The 20796-nt window shown below is 49.0% G+C and overlaps 1 protein-coding gene across 1 annotated transcript in view; it reads left to right on the top strand.

Annotated features, from left to right (window-relative positions):
- The first annotated feature begins 2998 nt into the window (after positions 1 to 2998).
- LOC126540967 (scoloptoxin SSD14-like) overlaps positions 2999 to 20796 on the top strand; it is a 142974-nt gene continuing 125176 nt past the window's right edge. The window contains exon 1 of the mRNA XM_072286171.1: positions 2999 to 3180. Within this exon, the coding sequence (XP_072142272.1) occupies positions 2999 to 3180 (182 nt within the window). The remainder of the gene's footprint in view (positions 3181 to 20796) is intronic.

Below are 20796 nucleotides of genomic sequence, written 5' to 3'. Positions count from 1 at the left end.
AATGAAAAAACCAATGTCACGGGCGGTCGCTGCTGGAAGAGCTGCAGTCTCAGCGTAGCGAGTAAGGTGATCTACGCCGACAATAATCCACCGATTTCCACGCCCGCTGCATGGAAACGGGCCGTAGATGTCGATGCCGACGCGGTCGAACGGACGAGACGGGCAATGTAGCGGCTGCAACGGTCCTGTGAAACGCGAGGTGGGTGTCTTGCCTTGTTGGCATGTAGTGCAAGACTGAATGAACTTTTGCACAAAGTTGTACATGCATCTCCACTAATAACGCTGACGCAACCTTGTGTAAGTTTTGAGGACGCCGGCATGGGCGCTTAGGGGATCAGAGTGAAAAGACGTGCAGACGTCAGAGCGCATATGACGAGGTATAGCGAGGAGCCATTTGCGTCCGTCGGGCATGTAGTTGCGACGATATAGAATGTTGTCCCGCACGGGAAAGTGGGTTGCTTGGCGACGCAGTGCTCGTGTCGAAGGGACGTCAGACGGAGCGGCAAGGTAGTCAAGTAACTTTGCGAGGGTTGGGTCCTTGCGCTGCTCTGTGAGCATGTCAGTGATGGTGAACGGTGACGGGTTGGACGAGGAAGCTGACAAAGACGCCAAATCACGCGTCAGTGAAGAGCGAGAGAGCGCATCAGCGTCGGAGTGCTTGCGACCGGAGCGGTACATGACGCGGATGTCGTACTCTTGCAAGCGAAGCGCCCAACGTCCCAAGCGTCCAGTCGGGTCTTTCAAGAAAGAAAGCCAACAAAGGGCATGGTGGTCAGTAACAACGGCGAAAAAAATGCCGTAAAGGTATGGGCGAAACTTGCTTAGTGCCCAGATGATCGCTAGGCACTCCTTTTCTGTGACGGAGTAATTTAATTCTGCTTTCTTTATAGTACGGCTCGCAGAAGTGATGACGTATTCGTCATAGCCAGCTTTCCGTTGCGCTATGACAGCGCCAAGGCCAACTCCGCTGGCGTCAGTATGGACTTTCGTGGGAGCATCAGGGTCGCAGTGGCGAAGAATCGGTGGTGAGGTCAGCAAGTGGCGTAACTGCCGAAACGCTGCATCACATTCAGGTGACCACGCTGCTATGCCGTTACTGGCGGAAAGTAAACTTGTCAAAGGTGCCATGATGGATGCGAAATTGCGTACGAAGCGACGAAAATAGGAACATAATCCAATAAAACTTCTGAGGGTTTTGATAGACGCGGGCGTTGGAAAGTCGGCAACGGCGCGGAGCTTGTCTGGGTCCGGGAGGACGCCGTCGTTTGAGATAACGTGACCCAATATGGTTAGTTTTCTTGCAGCAAAACGGCACTTCTTGAGGTTAAGCTGTAGGCCGGCAGATGCGAGACAGGTCAGAATGTCATGCAGGCGAGCGAGGTGTGTCGGAAAATCGGTTGAGAAAACGACGATGTCGTCTAGGTAACATAAACAGGTCTTCCATTTGTGACCGCGAAGGATGGTGTCGATCATACGCTCAAAAGTAGCAGGCGCGTTGCACAACCCGAAGGGCATGACGTTAAACTCGCAGAGGCCATCGGGTGTAACGAATGCGGTTTTCGGACGGTCAGGCTCGGCCATTGGAACTTGCCAGTACCCGGAGCGCAGATTCAAGGAACTGAAGTATTCTGCGCCTTGTAAGCAATCGAGAGCGTCATCGATTCGAGGCAGTGGATAAACGTCTTTTCTCGTTATCTTGTTTAGGCGTCTGTAGTCGACACAAAAGCGAATGGAGCCATCTTTTTTTCTCACCAATACGACAGGTGAAGACCAAGGACTTTGAGAGGGATGGAGGACTCTACGTTTGAGCATGTCGTCCACTTGCTCCGTGATGAGTCGGCGCTCTCCGGTGGAGACACGATACGGGCGCTGTCGCAAGTGGGAGTGGGAACCGGTTTCGATGGTGTGAGAAACACCGGTGGCACGGCCCAGTGACGTCTGATTACAGTCGAAGGAGTTGACAAACTGGTGAAGGAGAGCGAGAAGTTGGCGGCGATGAGGTGGGGAAAGAGCAGGGTCGATGGCGTTGTCAAAAACCACTGAAGATGACGAGCCGGACACCGAAGCGATGGCGTCAACATGACGGAGGGAGTCGGTAGGAACATCGAGGTTGTCGACGTAGTCGACCACCTGGAAGTATCGTACGGTCTCTCCACGCAGTAGGCTGATTGGGTACTGGTAGTAGTTGGTGACCAGCATCACAGTTGACCCAGATGTTAAAGTAAGCACGGCAAACGGAAGAACAATGCCCTTGCGTTGAGCAAACACACCGGACGGCGTGAACACCACAGTGACATCAGATGTGGCATCAGACGACAAGACAACAGCCACCGACGACTCAGGAGGTATGGTTGTGTCGGCATAAACAGTGAGTTTGTCGGCAAAGTGAGGAGAGATGGTCGGCAGTGATTCACATAGTGGTAAAAGCGACACTTCTGCACGCGAACAGTCAATGACAGCATGATGACGTTACAGGAAATCCCAACCAAGGATGAGGTCGTGAGAGCAAGATGATAGCACGAAACACTCGATAATGTACAGAACGTCGTTGATGACGACACGAGCCGTGCATACAGCTGAAGGGTGAATTCGCTGCGCGCTCGCAGTGGCGAGCACCAGGCCAGAGCGAACTGTAGTCACTTTTCGTAGCTTGGCTGCAAGGGCTGTCCGTAGCACGGGGGCTCGCTCGCGATCACGGCACGGCCCTTCGTCTTCCTCTTCAGACGGCACATACGCAGGGGTGCGTCTGCTTCATTACAATATGTTATGTCATTGGGTGCAGGATCACTCCAGAAAGAGGCAGAAGCAGCGCGCAGAAGCACAAGGACACACCCGACTTGTACTGACGCACGTAACATACAGAAAACGGCACACACATACGAAAGTTCCCCAAAATACCTCAGACGACCTGCAGCTATATATATGTATCGGCCAAATATAATCAGCCTACAGTTCAGGCGGAAGCGCGTGTCGCCGTGTCGGAGACCTCGTGGAAGCGATGTCGGCCAGCGGGGTCGGACAGCAGTGTCGGCCAGCAGTGTCGGCCAGCAGGGTCCGACAGCCGTGCCGGACGGCCGGGTCGGACAGCCGGGTCGGGCAGCCGGGTCGGACAGCAGGGTCGGACAACAGGGTCGGACAACAGGGTCGGACAGCAGGGTCCGACGGCCTCGCGGAGCTCAGGTGGCCCTGCGCATAGGTCGATATACTGGAGCCTCCGCGTGCCCGGTTTCCCTCTGGCGGGGTTTGCGCTCGGGATCCCACGGCCGCAGTCACGGGGTCACGTCCACAGCTGGCAAGGTAGTCAGTCCTGTGGCCACTCACCCGAACGCTCGATCACCTCGTTTCAGGAGCGCCAGCCCTCCTGGACCAGCTGCCCAGCGAATGAGCGGGGCGAGGTAGCCTCTCAGCCGGCGACGCGTTGATTCGGGTGCGGCGTAATGACGCGGGCGGCGACAGCTCCTATGGGCCGGACGCCCAGCGAGGCAGCTCTTTTCCCTCGAACGCCGAACCTCGCGCACTGCTATATATATATATATATATATATATATATATATATATATATATATATATATATATATATATATATATATATATATATATATATATTGTTACGGTGAAGGAAAGGACGAAGTTGGATTGGACTAGAGAAAGACGAAATCTGGCAGTTGTCTGAAAGGCCATTAACCTCAGTTGTAAATATACATTATTTCACACTCGTGGGCCTGCTTTCTTCCTGCAGCATTTTGTTGGAGGTGCGGGGTACAATCCCTGCCGCCACAACGGCAAATCAACCGACACAAGCGACAGTGCCTCAGCATCCGGTGCCAACGGTCATCCTCACTCATCTGCGGGACCCAGGGGCATATTGTGGCACGAACAACGCCGACGTCGAGGACTGGCTTACGATGTACGAGCGAGTGTGCGACAACAACAGGTGGGATCCAACAATAATGCTAGCAAACGTGATATTTTATCTAAAAGAAACTGCGAAGCAATGGTACGACACACACGAAGCTGACCTAACGAGCTGGGATGTCTGCAAAGAAAAAAATGCGAGACCTGTTTGGCAGACCTGTCGGTCGTCAGCTGGCAGCAAAAAAAACTTGCGTGCCACGCTCAGACGTCCACAGAATCCTATGTCATGTACATACAGGATGTGCTGGCCCTCTGTCGCTAGGCTGATAACAACATGACCTAGGCAGACAAGATTGGCCACATACTGAAAAAGGTATTGCAGACGATGCCTTCAATCTCCTGATGTGTAAGGATTGTGCCACTGTGGATGCAATTGTAAAGGAGTGCTGGCGCTTCGAACAAGCGAAGGGCCACCGCGTCGCTCAAACTTTCGACCGATTGCCCAATACCGCCGCGACATGTTTTGAAGACCCGCCGCGGTTCGTTCACCCTGCAGGACCGGAAGATATCACGCGCATCGTTCGCCGTGAGCTTGAGGCCATGGCTCCGGCTCCAGTTCGTCCAGACTGGCGGGAAAGCGTGCCCGCTATCTTCCTTATACAAGCGGTGGTACGGGAGGAAATAGCAAGTTTGGGCATTCCATCTCTCTGCTCGGTCCGCCATAAAAACACCTACCAGATTTCTCCAGCCGCTCGCTCCCAGACGCAAAGCTTTCCACCACTCCATCGCAACCCAGCTGAATGGCGCACAGTGGATGACAAACCCATCTGCTTTAATTGTTCCGGTATTGGACACATCGCCCGTCATTGCCGCAACCACTGGTCGTTGCCTCCTCGCTGGTCGTCTCCGAGTCACTACCGTCAAGTACCGGACAATCGTACTTTCTCGCTCTATACGCCGACTAGGAACATCAACGCCGACAGTGCTCCACCAGGATCCAGCCGCTCCCCGTCTCCTCAAGGTCGTAGGTCCCGTTCGCCTCTCGTTCACCGCTCTTCGTCCCCTTCTGCAACCATTCAGCTCCCGGAGGTGAAGCTGCAACTCCGACCCGGCCTTCAAGTCCTCTCTTGACCCTGCCTACATGTGGAAACCTACTGGACATTGAAGTTGATGGCGTTCCTATTAGATCTCGGTGATACAGGAGCGCAGCTTACAGTTATGAGCGCTGCTCTACGCCGAAGGCTGAAAAAGGTTCTGACACCCGCCATACCGGGCACTGTGCGAGTCGCCGATGGGAGTACTTTAGCTGTCCTTGGAATGTGCACAGCACGTGTGACCATTGGGGGCCATTAAAGCGTTGTTCGATTCATCGTCCTTGAAGACTGTCCGCACGACCTAATTCTCGGCCTAGACTTCCTTTCGAAACACTCTGCCCAAATTGACTGCTCCGCAGGTCTTGTACAGTTGGATCTGCCGCTTCCTGCCGACGCAGAAACTTGTGCTTCACACCGCTTATGTCCTGCTGAGTTTGCAAGGCTGTCTCTACAGGCGGCTACAAATGTCCTCCTGACGCCCTGTCCTCCCGTACCGGATGGCGAGTATGTCGTGTCGCCACTTACTGACGTGGTTTTGTCGCGCAATATTGCCCTGCCGGGCACCTTAATCCGGATCCGCGAAAACTGCACTCGCGTGCAAATCCTCAATTTTGAATTTATGTCGCATGTGCTGCCACATGGTGTCGCCAAAGCACATGTCACTCCTTTGGAAGAAATTGAGGTTTCTTCTTTGACCTCTCAGTCCTTCCTCAGTACCAACGGACCTTTGTCACCCACTCCTCCATACTCGACGCCTGCGGACGATGTTTCTAAGATGATCGCCCCTGACCTTCCTTCCGAGCAAACAGCAGCTCTTCGTCACCTGCTGTCATCTTATCGGCACATCTTTGATTTGGACTACCATCCACTTTGCCAGACATCTGTTGTCACGCATCGCATCAACACCGGTGACGCCAGCCCCATCCACAGGCGGCCATATCATGTCTCCGTGACAGAAAGGGCCATCATACAGAAAAATGTAGACAGGATGATGGACAAGGACATCACTGAACGTTCTAGTAGCCTGTGGGCATCACCGGTTGTCTTAGTAAAGAAAAAAGACAACTGGTGGCGCTTCTGCGTTGACTTCCGTCACCTCAACAGGATAACAAAGTAGGATGTTTATCCCCTGTCTCGCATTGATGACGCTCTTGACTGCCTTCACGGATCCCAATACTTTTCATCAATTGACCTCCGCTCCGGCTATTGGCAGATTAGCGTCGATGAGATGGACCGCGAGAAAACCACCTTCTTCACACCGGATTGTCTGTACCTATTTAAAGTCATGCCCTTTGGATTATGGAATGCGCCAGCTACATTCCAGCGCATGATGGACTCTCTCCTGCGCGGCTTGAAGTGCTCTACATGCCTCTGTTACCTCGACGATGGGATTGTGTTTTCGCCGAATTTTGAGAGTCATCTGCGGCGCCTCACAACCGTATCCTCCGCGTTTCGCAGGGCTGGCCTTCAGCTAAACTCCTCCAAGTGCCATTTCGGTCGCCGTGAAATTAACATGCTCGGCCATCTCGCAAACGCCGCCGGAATCCAACCTGATCCACAGAAAGTTCACACCGTGCGAAATTTTCCTGTACCATGTTCAACAAACGATGTCCGTAGTTTTCTGGGCTTATGCTCCTATTTCCGGTGATTTGTGAAAAATTTTGCTGACATCGCTGACTCTCTCACTGACCTTCTTAAGAAAGACGTCTCTTTCTCTTGGGGACCACTGCAGGAGAAAGCCTTTTCTACCCTGATTGAGCGGCTTACAACTTCCCCAATTCTGTCACACTTTGACCCTTCTGCGCCCACTGAAGTACGAACTGACGCGAGTGGTCATGGCATCGGCGCTGTCCTCGCTCAGCGTCAACGGTGCCAAGACCGTGTCATCGTTTACGCTAGCCCCCTTCTTTCCACGCCCGAGCGAAATTACTCCATTACTGAGAGAGAATGTCTCGAGCTCGTATTGGCGGTCGTGAAATTTCGGCCGTACCTTTTCGGTCGAAGCTTCTGCGTCGTAACCGATCATCACACCCTCTGCTGGCTCACCTCTTTGAAGGACCCAACTGGACGACTTGCACGTTGGGCATTGTGTCTACAAGAATATACATCTTCTATTATGTATAAGTCAGGGCGCCTGCATAAAGACGCTGACTGCCTGTCCCGCAATCCCGTGGATCAACCGGACGATACCGATGCAGACTAGGACATCAGTGTTCTATCCCTCTCCTGCTTCCTCCATATTGGCGACGAGCAGCGCAAAGATCCTGTTCTTCGAACACTTATGGAACGCCTAAGCTCCTCGCCCAATGACCCGTCCCTCCGGATGTTCACATTGCGCGATGGAACTTTATACCGTCGTAGCGTTCATCCTGACGACCCGGAGCTCGTCCTAGTCGTTCCCAAGCACCTTCGACTCACCGTGCTCCAGCAACTTCACGACGCTCCTACTGCTGGACATCTGGGCATTAGTCGTACATACGACCGCCTGCGGCGCCGCTTCTTCTGGCCCGGCATTTATCGCTCTGTGCGCCGTTATGTCGCTTCTTGCCACCTATGTCAGAGCCGGAAGACGCCTGCTATGCCTCCCGCTGGTTTGCTGCAACCAATTGATGTCGCTACAGAGCCCATCTTCCGTGTGGGCCTATACCTCCTTGGCCCGTTTCCAATTTCCATTAAAGGAAACAAATGGATTGCTGTAGCAACCGATTATGCCACGAGATATGCCATCGCGCGAGCGCTACCAACCAGCTGCGCTACAGATGTCGCCGACTTCTTACTATACGACGTCATCCTCCACCGCGGTGCCCCTCGCCAGTTGCTGACGGATCGCGGCTTCTACTTTCTATCGAAGGTCGTCGATGATCTGCTCCGCTCCTGTTCTACAGAACACCAGATTGCTACCGCGTACCACCCTCAAACGAACGGCCTCACCGAGCGACTCAACCTTACGCTAACTGAAATGCTGGCCATGTACGTTTCCGGCGATCACCGCGACTGGGACGTCGCTTTACCATACATTACTTTCGCATACAATTCGTCCCGTCACGACACTACCGGATTTTCACCATTTTACCTTTTGTATGGCCGCGACCCCACCTTGCCCTTCGACACGTTGCTACCTTCCGCAGTACAATCACCCAGCACTAGTTACGCTCGCGATCCTATCGACTTAGCCGCCCAGGCCCGAGAAGCCGCCCGTCATCGCCTCACAGTCTCGCAAGCTTCTCAAAAGCGACGCTACGACCTTCGGCACCGAGACTCCTATTTTTCACCTGGTTCCCTTGTCCTTCTCTGGACGCCTTCATGTCGCGTCGGCTTGTCGGAAAAACTATTTTCCCGTTATTCTGGTCCGTACCAGATCTTACGCCAACTGTCCGACGTGACATACGAGATCGCCCTAGTTGATCAGCCTTCAGTGCCTCCCAACGTCACCAGCGATGTTGTTCACGTCGCCAGGCTGAAGCCCTATGTCACCCCATTAAGTGAGGCTCTATAACTTGCACCGGGACGGAATTACTCCGCCGGGAGGGTGATGTTACGGTGAAGGAAAGGAAGAAGTTGGATTGGACTAGAGGAAGATGAAGTCTGGCAGTTGTCTGCACGCCATTAACCTCAGTTGTAAATATACATTATTTTACACTCGTGGGCCTGCTTTCTTCCTGCAATAATATATATATATATATATATATATATATATATATATATATATTTGCGGAACAATCACAGTTCTTTTGGATCCCTAGTTTACTGCTCTACCAATTTAAGAACCGGCTCGTGTTGTCGTACCGGAAGCTGCGTAACGAAGCATGGTCACCAGTCCCGTACAACTGTGTAGAGCGCAGGACGCTGCGCTTCTAGACGTACTGCGCCCATCGCGGCCGGTTAGAAAAACATCCACATAAGCACAGCAGAGTAGTGACTACGTGAGGCGGCTCGTGTGAAAGCTGTAGAAGCGTAATTCAAGACACAAGGAATCCTTCTCCACTTCCGGCCGCCTTTGCTCTGCTCACTTTTTAAATAAAGAGATGTTGATCCAAAAATATTTTCACAAACAACAGTTAAATTTATTGCATTTCGTTTTTACTTTCCGTTTGGCTGTTTCCTTGGCTCTTTCTCTTAGTAGATCGCTTAATTTCTCAACTTCTTGCGACGCTTGTTTCCAGTTGCCAATTTTGAGGGAAAATTGCTGTGCTGTACAGTTAGGGAAAAGTCACATGAGCTAACGGGTGACAGTCATATTTCTCATGGGTTTAACGGTTACAGCGGGGTCTGATGAAAGACGCTGTTTCGCATTATTTTGTTTTCCACCTTATGTAACCCATATCGCGGGTATATGGTTCCGAAGATATGCCAGCGTCGCGGCGAGCCGTCACTCGAGGTAATAATGACGCAAAAGGAAAAGTTAAACGCAACTGGCGTTTTCTCCGGCCGAAACTCGTCGAGCATATAGACCAGCTGACTGCGAACCAAATCCCTTTCCTGGTTCCTGGATCAGTCTAAACAAAGAAGGCTGAACTAACGAAGCAACAGCGATGCGCGTGATCGTTGAATAGATGGTGACTACTGAACTGATCTCAGGTTAATCGCACCTTCATCGAATCGACCAGAAAACTGGCTTTGACACCCCAGGAGATGCCGATAAGTACCGCCATCCAAAAAGAGGGAAATAAAAATGACAATGATTCCATTCTGTGAACATGCAATGGCAGCGACAGCTGACGACAGTCAAATGTCTCAAACGAAAAGCTAAATGCTTCACCTCCGCCGCGGGTCGGCCCGAAGGTAGTGCAATGCCGGGCCGACCTACGGCAGAGGTGAGGCAGGCGTTAAGCACTCCCCATACGTGGGCCGTTCCCAACGGTAGTGCAACTCCTGGCCGAACCGCGGCTGAGGTGAAGCAGGTGTTAAAGGGCCCATGAAGCGGTCAGACAAATTTTGCAGACGGGTAGGGTACAGCTAATGTTAATCATTCGCACCACAATTTGTGTGAACCGTCTCATATTAAGAGAACTACGGACGATTACAAGTTACCCTCCTCCATAGCCATGCATTTTCTCCTCAACTCGTTCGCCCAGTGATCGGGGCGAAGCTCCGCCTTCACTGGCTCTGCGTCACTATGGCACGTCGTGTCATCTACTTCCGGTTCTCTAGGAGCGAGCGCGCGAAGCCTCTCCAACCTCGCCGGCAGCTGCTTGGCAGTCGACCGCAAGCGAGAGCTATCGAAGCAGCATGCGTTGCGAACATTCTGTCGCAGCGCCGAACGTGTCTGGTATTCCAGTAAGCACAGGCGAGCTGGGCATTTCGGCGGAACGGTGGAGGCATAAACTCGAGCTGATGAAGCAACTTTAGCGTAGACTTACGTGAGCGGCCTGATCGGTCTGCACGGTCCATCCACCTGTTCGCGCAGAGCTTAACCAGCCAAACAAAGGGCTAATATCGCTCTAACCAAGTGTAAAACATTTCAATAATTTACAAAAAACAGCATGTTAACGATTACGCTCCTGCGAAATATATACACCAGCAGCAAAGAAGAATGCACTTCGTTACTGCTACTGCGTTTCGTTGAGCTCTGTGCAACCAGGTGGCTGTACCGTGCAGATAATTCACGTTTGAGCTTCTGCTCATCCCGTGAAACGGCAAGGTCAAGCGGCCAGGCGGTTACCCGAATACCAGACCAGCGAAACGAAATTGCGGTAGTAATCCTCCGTTGTAAAGGGACGGCTGCGAACGGGCAAATTCTGGTGCCGATCGGATAGCGACGGTCAGATGCCCTGCAGCCACTCCGCTCGTGTGCTGCTTTGCAGAGGGACACGATGTCGCAGCTTGAAATATTGCCAGTCACTACGCTTGCAACCCACAACGCAACAAAGGCGATTCACGAGCTCACGAAAGGACAGGTCGACACTAACCGCGAAGCTCTCGTCAATAAGGAGCACGCAACAGAAGCAAGTGACACTTGCTGTGCGTAGGAAGCGCTTACGTGTAGTGAGAAATTGTTCTTGTGCATTCTCTTTCTGTTATTTTCTTTTTATAGAAACAAATTAACTAACATTCCAACTATTACGAACATCATTTGTTCACCATAAAGGTGGAAAAATTATCAATGACGTGCCCTGGGAAGCCAATCGGATAGCTCGCCCTACTGACGTCAATTGGGTGATTTACGTCATATGGGTAGGGGCGGCTGAAATTTCCGCCGAGCAGTGTGCTGCGATCTGCAGACATGTACATTTTTATAACCTTATAATAAATTACACGCTTTACGCGGAGCATTTAGATGCGTCAATTATTGATCAGAAGGATCTACTCTAACGACTCAATACGTTTGTACAAGATCGTCACAATCGTTTCAGGGCCCCTTTAAGCACTCCCCATACGTGGGAATATCCCGAAGTTTTTGAAGGGCGCGTTACAAGTTCCCGAGCCCACAGGGGTATGTGCCATTGAGCTTGGACCCTTTACGCACTACCACGACGATCGGCCCACGTGATGATTTTTTTCTTTTGACGGACGCCGAGGAAACTACGGGAGGTTAGTCATATACAGCGTTCGCTGTAAAAGGCAGGAAAATGTGGACCGACGAATAGATTGATAGATTGATAGAGGAATGTGTGTGCGGTGTGGTGGCGTGGGCGGGGATGGGAGGGGTATGCCTCTTAAATTTGGGGGGAGGGGGGGGCGCCGGGCCCCGCCTAGGTACGTGCCTGTTGTATAATAACTAGAGATTTTCCGTTTACTGATCATTCATTTGCTTAAAACTTGAAAACAGTCATACCTATAGCACCATGTCGTTTTGTTCCGGGGCTGAATTCACATAGCTTTTCGTTCGTAAGTGTTCTTGGCCATTGGCTGGTTCGCTTCTCTAATAATATGGTAAGCATCATGATTGACTGGAATTCACTCTTACATAATATCCTCGATAAGGGCTTTCTTGAATGCGGTACCTATTCTTCGACGAAGTCATCTTCACCGTCAGTTTATTTTAGGACCACTGCTGAGCAAACTTCTCTTCTAGCAGCCTGCTGTTACCCATTATTTCTTGCGCTAGCTACATTCTATTGCTGTAAATTTTCTAACCTTCTGACACCATCTACAATTCTCTGAGATCCAGAACTGCGTTTCTCATGCCTTCGTGCTCGGTCTCCTATAGCCTAATACACCTAATGTTTATCTGCTCCACGCATTACGTCCAAGGTAGCCATTCCCAATTGTTCTCGTTCCGTAAGGCTAATTTTGGACTCCTAGGCAACAACATCGGTGCAATGACTATCACTATTGTGATGCCAATCGTCGCTTATTGCGTGCCACTTTCAAAGCAGGGCTGAGCTGACAGCAACTTCGTCGTCACTCCCTTCCGGGAGAACGAGGTCACCACTACGCGACGCGCCGTGGAAAGCATGAGTACAAGCCACATTTAGCGTTACTTACTCAGCACTCATTGAAAATCTACCATTGAAGGCATTATGCACAGGGCTCAATCGGGAAATCGGGAAGCTTAGGATATAAACAATCGAAGTTAGCACATTGGAGAATGCTGTATTGAGTATTATAAGACACTCGTCGAACAATCAATGGATTTCATCGACCGCTGGTTGCTCTGCGTGCGTTCCTTTGCTGTATTAGTTGCGACAGCTTTACGTTCCTTTTATGGGCCGTTGGCAAAGTCACGCCTACGTTTAACTTCTTTGCCAGCGACTGTTGTTCACCCTCTTACCATTGCTACAAAATTAACGCTCGGCACAAAACGAGCCCAACACATATGCACAGTAGCACACTTTACTATACTACATACTACAGCACACTCTATTCAAAATTTCCCTATAGCTGTCGCCGGCTGCATAGCGAAAGACTTCGGTTCTAATCAGATTACACGCGCGACGCGAATCGTGTTCCGCATTCTGGAAAATTCACGAGCGCCAGCGATCACGCTGGAAAATATGACGAGTCACGTATAACTAGCCGAAATACTTGACTCGTAGATCAGTACCGATATTCACAGAAATCTCTTACGCTAAAATTGTTCGAAAAAGCACATTCCAGTCCATGCTGATGCTAGACATATTAGGTAAGGTGGCCGACTAACGTCTACGAACATACGACCGAAAAACTGTGACTTCGACCCAAGATTTTGACGACCAACCACTGTGCTCTCCGCTGAAATTGTCGCTTGACTTTCTTTCAGGGTACAAGTTCACCCTATATAAGCCTGCAAGTGCCAAAGAAAAATCCCCTAAAAGCGTTCATAAATTGACATTTTATTTAATTGCACGTCTGGGCAGCTGATGTTTTGCATGTATGAAATATGCATAACATGGACGCAGTAAGTGTAACACAAATGTAAATCGAGGAGGCGCCGGCGGACGGTTCCGTCCATCTTATTTCGTACAGTGCAGCGCTGTATCAAAATTATTGTCATAGTCGGGGACGTCATAGTCCCTGTATCAGAACACTGAAACACTCTATAATCACTGTTAACGCAATCATGCAGAAGCAAATAATCTTCGGCGCTTGACGACTAAATAAAATGAGAGCCGCGCTTTCGCTATAGGCGTGGCAAAATGCGAAAGGTAAACGCAGTTTTATAGACGAAGCATTTCCTAGCGAGTCACCACCACCACTCTTTCGTTTCGGGTATGTCTTTAGCCCCTTACTGTGGGCCGATCCCGGAGACTGAGCAGTCTGAAAATCTGCGCCGCTATATTACTGGAAGCACTGGCCGCTCAGATGTTACTAGTATAATGGTATATATGTGGTACATCTCTACATTATGTTTAATAAATAAGCGTAAATAAAATTGTCCGGAGGTACGATTCGAACCGAGGAACCCTAGCACAGCAGTCCGATGTCTAACAATTTGACTGCGGACGCAATTTTTGTTTCTTTATTGTATTGAAATATAAGTAGTGTTTACTGAAAGTTTTCTTTTACATTGCATTTAGACGCACACACGAAAAACAAGGGGACACATGATAGACGACGCAATGAAAGTTTTAAAAGTCCGTCGAACGAAGACAAGCGCCTAGATGCGAAATCCACTTATCAGGCGGAATAGAATGTAGTAGGCATTTCCCGCGCGCAAGCCAGCGTGTAGAGACATTTCTCGCGTTTTATTGCAATATCTATTACAGGGTATATTGCGTATTTCGCTTAGCGCATTCAAGAAGAGAAAAAAAAACAGGTTTTACGCTTATCGCTGTACTGCTCTTGCTGAAAATTTGCAGAAGGATAGCATTTTGGAGTCCACGTCGTTCAGTGTAAACCTTGGCACATTTATTTGCTTGGTCTTTAACAAATCAGTCTAAATTTGTCTTCGCGTATTGGCATGCGAGCTGCTGTCGCGTTATCGCAAGCATAAACTTCTTTCGCCGTCTACCGGCCGCTGCAGAAAGCAGCGTTTCAGTAAGGGCTGCCGCACGTCGCAGGATTGGTCAACAAGCGGCAACACTCCCGGACCAGTGGCTTTCTGCAGTGGCCAACATGTGGCGAAACAAGTTTATGCTTGCATATCTTTGCACGTTTATTTAATACGCATACTTTGTTGAAAACGACAGGCTTACGAAGCCGTTTGAGGCCACACGGACGAAATTTTATGCAAATCCATGTACTACCGCTCATTACCATGCTGGCTGAAACGTCCACCTTGCCGCTTCCACAGCGCCAAAGTTCCGTCAACTCATAAACTAGAGTTAAGGTATAGGCTTCCTTTCGGGAGCACGAGTTGCGCCACTGCTGTGGCTCCACCACGCTGCCGAGAAGCCAACAAACCACAAGTCAGGCCAACACTCCGCAGGAACCCGGCCGACCAAACGCAATTGACATCGGCACTCTATTATTCTTGCTGCTTGTTCCTCGATGCTGCTGATAGGAAGATACATGTTCGCGGGTGTTATCAGGCTTAAATTTTGAAATCAATGCCACACGACGCGCTGACAGCTCTTGCAGTATGACGAGGTGTGCAAAAACAACAACAAAAGAAACACATTCTTTTTTTCTTTAAATCCAAACACGGCGCTGCAGAAGTCTCACATTTAGATCCGGCCGCGAAGCTCTCCACATCTCTGTAAGCTGCCTTGTGGATGTCTCGTGCTGACGATGCCCTCTCGGTGAGCGCATATTTCCCCCCCTCATCTTTTAAGAGGTTCAATACATACAAGCATTTGTCTCGCAAACCAGATTTTTTTTTTCAAGGGAATTTTCCACGTCTCAGTAATTTCTCTCGTCGTATTCGAGTGCTGATTGCCGTGTTATAGTTTGTTAACGAAGCTTTCCCTCAAGTCTAAATATTTTAAGGCAGTTTTCCTAGCCTCTAAAGCCGCTCGAGTTCGCTCTTCTCCTCGAGCGGCCATTTTTCCTAGAAAGTATGCCTTCCAACCACTCGGAATAGACCATACGTACGGACGATGCCCTCTCGGTGAGCGCAAATTTCCCCTCATCTTTTAAGAGGTTCAATACTTAGAAGCATTTGTCTCACAAACCTTATTTATTTCAAGGGAGTTTTCCACGTCTCAATAATTTCTCTCGTCGTATTCGAGTGCTGATTGCCGTGTTATAGTTTGTTAACGAAGCTTTCCCTCAAGTCTAAAATTTTTAAGGCAGTTTGTCGGGTTCGTACCATGGCCACGTACGCTTATATAGCCTTCCGTTTCTCTACCACGTGTGCGCTTTAAAACCACGGCGCTGCAATTTTGCTTCAGAGACCTTCTTTTCCTTCCTTCTTCGCCTCCCTTAAACTGGCTCTCTCAACTACTACACGCAGAGACAAAGCAACAGCGCGCGCATTAGATCCCATAGATGAGATGAATATTTACAATTAGTATTAGGGTTATAATTATATTCGAGTGCTGATTGCTGTGCTATCGTTTGTTACCGAAGCTTTCCCTCAAGTCTAAATATTTTAAGGCAGTTTGTCGTGTGCGTATCATGGCTACGCACGCTTATATCGCATTCCGTTTCTCTACCACGGGTGCGCTTTAAAACGACGGCGCTGCAGTTTTTGCTTTTCTTTTCTTTCTTCTTCTCCTCCCTTAAACTGGCTCCCTTAACTATACTACACGCAGAGACAAAGCAACAGCGCGCGCATGCGATCCCATAGATGAGATGAATATATATATATATATATATATATATATATATATATATATATATATATATATATATATATATATAGAAAACTATCAGTCATAGCTCTCGTAGTATAGCCCTCTGGGCCGTTTCCTTTTTTTTTCGAAAGTAGTCCTATTAGGGTTATTATAATTACACAAAGGTATTTCGCCCTCGTCAGCAGCAGTCCTTGGTATAGTTATTCTGGCGGCTAGCTTCCCACGCTATGCGTGCCGCCATCGCACCTGGTTAAGCTTTTCCTAGACGCTAGAGTTATGCTTTGTCCGCGCAACCTTGAGCGATCGGAAAGCGCGTTTCCCCCTCTTGGCCGGCGGAGAGGGGAGGCTTCGTTCCGGCGGCGAAGCTCTCCACATTTCTGTAAGCTGCCTTGTGGATGTCTCGTGCTGACGATGCCCTCTCGGTGAGCGCATATTTCCCCCCTCATCTTTTAAGAGGTTCAATACATACAAGCATTTGTCTCGCAAACCAGATTTTTTTTTCAAGGGAATTTTCCACGTCTCAGTAATTTCTCTCGTCGTATTCGAGTGCTGATTGCCGTGTTATAGTTTGTTAACGAAGCTTTCCCTCAAGTCTAAATATTTTAAGGCAGTTTTCATAGCCTCTAAAGCCGCTCGAGTTCGCTCTTCTCCTCGAGCGGCCATTTTTCCTAGAAAGTATGCCTTCCAACCACTCGGAATAGACCATACGTACAGACGATGCCCTCTCGATGAGCGCAAATTTCCCCTCATCTTTTAAGAGGTTCAATACTCAGAAGAATTTGTCTCACAAACCTTATTTATTTCAAGGGAGTTTTCCACGTCTCAATAATTTCTCTCGTCGTATACGAGTGCTGATTGCCGTGTTATAGTTTGTTAACGAAGCTTTCCCTCAAGTCTAAATATTTTAAGGCAGTTTGTCGGGTTCGTACCATGGCCACGTACGCTTATATAGCCTTCCGTTTCTCTACCACGTGTGCGCTTTAAAACCACGGCGCTGCAATTTTGCTTCAGAGACCTTCTTTTCCTTCCTTCTTCGCCTGCCTTAAACTGGCTCTCTCAACTACAACCGACAATCGCGGACAACATGAGTCTCTTTCCACGTAAGTGTGAGGCTCGGAGCAGGAGCTGTGGCGCTTAAAAGTAGCCTGGGGCCTGACGAACCAACCGACTGAGCTATCTTTCCGGGCAACATCGAAGGGTCACGAGTTCAAATTACCTGTTATGTTCCTTTTTTTTTTCGCCCCTTTTTCTTTCTTTTTTTTCTTTCTTTTAATGTCTTTTCCTTTATTTTATCACTGTACGGGAACCCTCCTAAAAAAAAAAAAAAGAAAGCAACATATATATCTTCAAATATGTATGACCTCACACTCACATGTGCAGGTCATAAATACCAGGTTCTCTAGCCGAGTGCCATCCATGCGGTATAACCGAGCTCAGATTGGTCCACCTTGACTGACCAAATAGGGCACCACTGTAGGTTAAATGAGGCGTACAACTCCTGCGCGACCCGCCGTGGTTGCTCAGTGGTTATGGTGTTAGACTGCTGAGCACGAGGTCGCGGGATCGGACCCCGACCACGGCGGCCGCATTTCGATGGGGGCGAAATGCGAAAACACCCGTGTACTTAGAATTAGGTGCACGTTAAAGAACCCCAGGTGGTCGAAATTTTCGGAGTCCTCCACTACGGCGTGCATAATCAGAAAGTGGTTTTGTCACGTAAAACCCCATAAATTAATTTTTAATTTAACTCCTACGGGGACGGTAGAGTATCCGTCTCCAGTGCAAGAGGACCGTGATCCAAATCCCGGTGCCGCGCTATTCTCCACCGGAAAATACAAAAAAAAAGAACCGTGTGTTGAGAAATATGCACAAACAGGCCTGGAGTGCGGCCTGATCCCGGTGACTTGAACCGGCAACGCACTCTCTCACCAGAGCAGGATTGGCCACCCTGGTGCAGTACTTGGCCACAACCTCCTATATGAATACAACAATCGAACCCCGGCCCTCAGTCCCCAGCAGCCGCGAAGCAACTGACCACGGCGGCGGTCAGATCTGTGACGCTGCAGAGGGTGCTAAGAATACCTGGCTCCGGACAGGCCGCCATTGGAATCTGAACCTGGCAACGTTTAACGTTAGAACGCTATCTAGTGAGGCGAGTCTAGCAGTGTTATTGGAGGAATTAGAGGGTAGTAAATGGGATATAATAGGGCTCAGTGAGGTTAGGAGGACAAAAGAAGCATATACAGTGCTAAAAAGCGGGTATGTACTGTGTTACCGGGGCTTAGCGGAGAGACGAGAACTGGGAGTCGGATTCCTGATTAATAAGGAAATAGCTGGTAACATACAGGAATTCTATAGCATTAACGAGAGGGTGGCATGTCTTGTTGTGAAACTTAATAAGAGGTACAAAATGAAGGTTGTACAGGTCTACGCTCCTACATCTAGTCATGATGACCAGGAAGTCGAAAGCTTTTATGAAGACGTAGAATCGGCGATGGGTAAAGTCAAGACAAAATACACTATACTGACGGGCGACTTCAATGCCAGGGTAGGCAAGAAGCAGGCTGGAGACAAGTCAGTGGGGGAATATGGCATAGGCTCTAGGAATAGCAGAGGAGAATTATTAGTAGAGTTTGCAGAACAGAATAATATGCGTATAATGAATACCTTTTTCCGCAAGCGGGTTAGCCGAAAGTGGACGTGGAGGAGCCCGAATGGTGAGACTAGAAATGAAATCGACTTCATACTCTGCGCGAACCCTGGCATCATTCAAGATGTAGACGTGCTCGGCAAGGTACGCTGCAGTGACCACAGGATGGTAAGAACTCGAATTAGCCTAGACTTGAGGAGGGAACGAAAGAAACTGGTACACAAGAAGCCAATCAATGAGTTAGCGGTAAGAGGGAAACTAGAGGAATTCCGGATCAAACTACAGAACAGGTATTCGGCTTTAACTCAGGAAGAGGACCTTAGTGTTGAAGCAATGAACGACAATCTCATGGGCATCATTAAGGAGTGCGCAATAGAAGTCGGTGGTAACGCCGTTAGACATGAAACCAGTAAGCTATCGCAGGAGACGAAAGATCTGATCAAGAAACGCCAATGTATGAAAGCCTCTAATCCTACAGCTAGAATAGAACTGGCAGAACTTTCTAAGTTAATCAACAAGCGTAAGACAGCGGACATCAGGAACTATAATATGGATAGAATTGAACAGGCTCTCAGGAACGGAGGAAGCCTTAAAACAGTGAAGAAGAAACTAGGAATAGGCAAGAATCAGATGTGTGCGTTAAGAGACAAAGCCGTCAATATCGTTACTAATATGGATGAGATAGTTCAAGTGGCTGAGGAGTTCTATAGAGATTTATACAGTACCAGTGGCACCCACGACGATAGTGGAAGAGAGAATAGCCTAGAGGAATTCGAAATCCCACAGGTAACGCCCGAAGAAGTAAAGAAAGCCTTAGGAGCTATGCAAAGGGGGAAGGCAGCTGGGGAGGATCAGGTAACAGCAGTTTTGTTGAAGGACGGTGGTCAGATTGTTCTAGAGAAACTGGCCACCCTGTATACGCAATGCCTCATAACCTCGAGCGTACCGGAATCTTGGAAGAACGCTAAAATAATCCTAATCCATAAGAAAGGGGACGCCAAAGACTTGAAAAATTATAGACCGATCAGCTTACTGTCCGTTGCCTACAAAGTATTTACTAAGGTAATCGCAAATAGAATCAGGAACACCTTAGACTTCTGTCAACCAAAGGACCAGGCAGGATTCCGTAAAGGCTACTCAACAATAGACCATATTCACACTATCAATCAAGTGATAGAGAAATGTGCAGAATATAACCAACCCTTATATATAGCTTTCATTGATTACGAGAAAGCGTTTGATTCAGTCGAAACCTCAGCAGTCATGGAGGCATTACGGAATCAGGGTGTAGATGAGCCATATGTAAAAATACTGGAAGATATCTATAGCGGCTCCACAGCCACCGTAGTCCTCCACAAAGAAAGCAACAAAATCCATATAAAGAAAGGCGTCAGACAGGGAGATACGATATCTCCAATGCTATTCACAGCATGTTTACAGGAGGTATTCAGAGGCCTGGAGTGGGAAGAATTGGGGATAAAAGTTGATGGAGAATACCTTAGCAACTTGCGATTCGCTGATGATATTGCCTTGCTTAGTAACTCAGGAGACCAATTGCAATACATGCTCACTGACCTGGAGAGGCAAAGCAGAAGGGTGGGTCTGAAAATTAATCTGCAGAAAACTAAAGTACTGTTTAACAGTCTCGGAAGAGAACAGCAGTTTACGATAGGTAGCGAAACACTGGAAGTGGTAAGGGAATACATCTACTTAGGGCAGGTAGTGACCACGGATCCGGATCATGAGACTGAAATAACCAGAAGAATAAGAATGGGTTGGGGTGCGTTTGGCAGGCATTCTCAAATCATGAACAGTAGGTTGCCACTATCCCTCAAAAGGAAAGTGTACAACAGCTGTGTGTTACCAGTACTCACATATGGGGCAGAAACCTGGAGGCTTACGAAAAGGGTTCTGCTGAAATTGAGGACGACGCAACGAGCTATGGAAAGAAGAATGATGGGTGTAACGTTAAGGGATAAGAAAAGAGCAGATTGGGTGAGGCAACAAACGCGGGTAAACGACATCTTAGTTGAAATCAAGAAAAAGAAATGGGCATGGGCCGGACATGTAATGAGGAGGGAAGATAACCGATGGTCAC

This window comes from Dermacentor andersoni, chromosome 2 (genome assembly GCF_023375885.2).
Source record: "Dermacentor andersoni chromosome 2, qqDerAnde1_hic_scaffold, whole genome shotgun sequence".
Classification (NCBI taxonomy): domain Eukaryota; kingdom Metazoa; phylum Arthropoda; class Arachnida; order Ixodida; family Ixodidae; genus Dermacentor; species Dermacentor andersoni.
The sequence above is the reverse complement of the archived record's forward strand: the minus strand, read 5'-3'. Positions and strand labels throughout refer to the sequence as shown.